Below are 4,360 nucleotides of genomic sequence, written 5' to 3' on the forward strand. Positions count from 1 at the left end.
CACCTAAATAGTAAGTTGACTTTCAGGCATTTGTATAACTAATGTATTTTCATATATGTAGGGTAGCCTATAAGTAGGGTAACAAGGCAGTAGTTAAGGTATTCAGCAGACGCTTTTATCCTAAAAAACGTAGGCTATACAACGTTAGTTTTGTAAAAATGTGAAAACAACGAGACAATTAAGTAAGCAAATGGGCGTAATGAAATTAAACAGTCCATATTACTTTCCGTTGTGTTAATTTAGCCCATGCTTCTATTTAAAAAGGAAGCCTACATTGAGGCTGTATTTTTCTCCGTGTTTGCGCTTGATAAAAAGCTAAATAATATTGAATCGTTTCATAAATAATTGGTTTAGGGGATTATCAAATGCAGTGGCCGCTGCTGACGCTTATCTTGCCAGACCAGATTGTTGCCGCGCTCTTGCGCATGAGCTAAATGAGATGTGGAATTATAGCCTATCCTATAGAACTAACCTTAGCTCCCACCCAGCGCTTTTACTGCATCTTAAACCTCAGACATGGATGAAAAATGGCTCTGCATACATATCAATGACAACCTTAGCGCGGTATAAGAATGTTATTCTACGGTTTAATACCAGACAAACCGGACCATTGCTGGTTAGTCATTGACCAGTCATCGGAAATAATTAGTTTTTCTCAAATTTTTGGTTATGTAGCTCAAAATTTGGCCCATTTTGCCAAGTCAAACGGTTAAAATAGACATCTGTAACCTAGGCTATCGGATGCGGATGTAGACTAAGGTTATTCGGAATTGATTCGATATTGTATTTTTCTCACGGCTTCATATGTTATGTTGAGCCTCCGTAAGGGTTTGCTCGTACAGTGTGGATGCTTTCAATTTATCGGGTTGAGACGGAGCTTTTAATGAGGCAAAATAACAGGACAGTCTGCTTCTTCTGGTTGTGAAAGGTAAACTAGTTTAATAAAGAAACGCTACAAAATTGTTTCACCCTATGAATCCGCACAATTTTACAAGACAAAAAGGCCCACATTTATTATGTCTAGCCTTGCAAAACAATTTTGGCAGTCATCTGTTTTTAAATCAGAAATCAGGTAGGCTATAGCCTATGTCGTTTCCCCCCGTTTTCCACTAAAGCCAGCGTTGGCAATTCTGGATGGTTACAGGGTGCAATGACTGAAGGAGGCATTTGAGATTTGTGAAGAGGGACTACATTTTCTAGTGTTGGTCTGAGCAATGAAGAAGCACTGTAAAACACTGTTATTTACAACCATTGGGTCTGAGTTACAGTGATGCAGGCATGGACGGACATTAGGCATGGGTCGAAAGTAACACTTTTGGATTTGTAGGCTTTTTTTGTTTTTTAGGCTATATGCATATTTTCATATACTGTTTTATGCTTTGTGACAACCTACACCCGTACAAATACAGTACCATTGACAGAACAAACGCAAATTAAATGCAGGCTACTGGCCTAATGTCGGGCTATGTTGACGAAATACGTCCTCAAATCAGTGGGACTGTTACCGTAGGATATGAAGGAGGATGTGTAACTTAATTCAACATTCGAGTAGCCTATATAATGTCACAATCCTACCCGTCTGCCACAGTGTAGGCTGCAATTACAGCTTCGCAAACACGTCCGTTCTTGACACTAAATTATTCTTATTCGGTGGTATCAAAAACTGTCAAACTGAAGGGGCAAGTTACTGTTTTCAAAGTGATCTCAAACCCAGAATTTACGACCGACGGTTGTGAACAAACGTGGCACATTGGCAGGCTGTGTTTGCTAGTTCTACCTTATTTTTTCTTTCTCAAACTATTTTGCAAACTGAAATCATAGCAATGTCCTCTCAGTTCGGAGGAGCCTTTGGCGTCCGGCACGACATCTTAATTGCCTTTCAAGGTTTTAGGAGCGCAGAGGACTGCGTGACAGGCGGGAAGCAGGAAGACACGACAGCCAGCACGACAGCAAAGGATTCAGCGGAAAGTAAACGGAGAGAAGGGGGGGGGGGGGGGGGGGGAGGAGAGACGCCTTCCAGTCCCAGAGGACCACTTCAACAGGACCAGCATAATGAATGGTGTTACTAAGGAAACGGCGTACAGCGGGATGAAAAAGGAAGTGCCATTGGACTGTTGGGAGAGGAGGGGCTGTAGATATAAAATGCAGGGGGAATACGGCAGACGGTAGCCATTAGGTGCAGACCACGGTGCTGTACGGATTACCAATCTCTTTGCCACTGCCTGCACAGGACACGCCGAGGGAAATTCGCATGGTGCAGCAAATTCCACCCGTTTTACCTTCCCCAGCTCGAGCGATGCTGTTTAACACCTCACCACCGCTCACTACGAACAGGTAGCCTATGCCTAACAATCGATCTCCATTTTTTTGCTGTTATGTTGTTTGGCAGTTAACCATTAACCCACATTTACGATTTTAAATTATTATGAAAATGTATGTCAAGGCAATAGGCAAAGTTACCAATATGCATGTTCTCATATTTATAGGACTAATAGCTAGGCTATACGTTTAGAGGCTATAGGGCTGATGATCTGTGTCATTGTCCAAAATGAGGATATTTCATATTTGTCTTTTTTCATTTCGGTCTCAGCGGATACGTCGGAGAGCACTTTGACACGCATCCCAATCACATGAAACGTCGCTCTGGACCTTATGAAGTTGAAATCAGAGACGGTAGGAGCATTTGAGATCTATTTCATTATCGTAGCCTTATACACGCCCGGATGTGTTTATCTTTTAATCTTTTTTTTTCTGCATTTATTTAACATGCACTTTGTCAATTTGTAACCAATGTGCATGGTTTGGTCGTTTGTGTGCACAGTTTTGAGAAAATGTGCTTTGTAAAAAAAAGTGCAACTTCATAGTTTGGTTTTAATAAATGCTATAACTCCCAGTTCTTAAGTCTGTTCATGAACTAAATTAATTCTGTTTGAAAATAGAGCATAGGAGTTCCATTTGTGTTTGTCCTCTAAGAGTTTATACTGACCTCTTTTTCTTTTTCTTAACAGGTTCTCGACCAAAGATTGTCCGCAGGGTCTTTACAAACAGCCGTGAGCGCTGGCGCCAGCAGAATGTGAACGGGGCATTTGCTGAGCTCCGCGGGCTCATTCCCACACACCCACCTGACAAGAAACTCAGTAAGAATGAGATCCTTCGCCTTACCATGAAATACATTGACTTCCTGGCCAATTTGCTGACTGACCAGGAGGGCTCGGTGTTGGAAAGGGTTGATGGCAAGGGAAGCGAGAGGAACCACCTAGGGGAGGTGAAGGAGGAGCTGACGCAGGGCCTGCTGTCCCCCAACTCTAGTTGTGGAAGTCTGCTAGATGAAGAGACCAGTGCTGAGAGCTTCTGTGAGGACCTGGACTCCTACTCTGAGACACGGCCCACTTCACGGGGACTGCACCCAACACTGCACTTAGATGGAGACAGCCAACGGTGATGGAATCTGGTGCAGAGAAGGGAACAGTGGAGAAATCAGAAACAGAAAAACTGATTGAGAAACTGGTGCATACCATGTTAACCTCAGTGAGGGATGTGGTTTATTGGCAAATTCTTTAAAGCCATTTGCCAAAATGCTGATGTGATGTGGGAAGAATTTTAGACTTCACCACATAATGGGCCATGGTACTGTGTACACGTAGCGTAACAATATATACACTGAATGAATATTGTTGATATGTCTGCACTTTCAACAGACTTCCAGCCCCTTTCATTAGTATGCAATGCACTTCAAAATAATAGGCTGTTAGGGGAGTCCACATTTTGAATGTGTTAATAGAGGTTTACCAAGTTGAACTTTGAACTCTGATTAAAGAGCACAGGAGAGTCCCGGGGGTTCAGGCCCTGTTGTAATGTTGTTACGCTGAACTGGTCTTCACCACCACTGTTTTTCTCATTTTATATATTTGTATTGTTTTTCACTGCTTAAACAGTGATCACACAATAATTGTACTCACCTGGTAGTTAACCAGTGAATTTGGTAACCATGGTATTTGGTATGTTGTAGAAAACGTTGGCGAGCAAAAACATCCATGAATATGATACAGTGTTATATGACAATATATTATGTAAAAATAAAATCAAAGCAATGCAGTCATGGTCAATGATTTATTTTGAAAGTTCAGACTGCCGCAGACTGAATGAAACTGGGAAACAATACTACTACTACTGCAACTACTACTACTACTCTAATTACCACTACTACTCTAATTACCACTACTACTCCAACTACCACTACTACTTATAATACAAATAAAGATTCAATGACAAAATCATTTTATAAAATATAGCAAGCAGCAATATAGGGGCCAGGGGCAACATTATTATCTGTGAATGTTGTTGGCTAAAGTCACATAGG

General features: G+C 41.6%; 1 protein-coding gene across 1 annotated transcript; it reads left to right on the forward strand.

Moving 5' to 3' along the window:
• Nucleotides 1-2,251: 2,251 nt before the first annotated feature.
• tal1 (T-cell acute lymphocytic leukemia 1) lies at nt 2,252-3,442 on the forward strand (the record flags this gene model as incomplete). The annotated part of the gene is made up of 3 exons (XM_080833109.1): nt 2,252-2,334; nt 2,591-2,673; nt 3,009-3,442. 3 exons carry the CDS (start codon nt 2,252-2,254, stop codon nt 3,440-3,442), a joined length of 600 nt encoding a protein of 199 aa, XP_080689235.1.
• Nucleotides 3,443-4,360: the final 918 nt, after the last annotated feature.

The sequence above is a fragment of the Sprattus sprattus genome (assembly GCF_963457725.1).
Source record: "Sprattus sprattus genome assembly, chromosome: 2".
Classification (NCBI taxonomy): domain Eukaryota; kingdom Metazoa; phylum Chordata; class Actinopteri; order Clupeiformes; family Clupeidae; genus Sprattus; species Sprattus sprattus.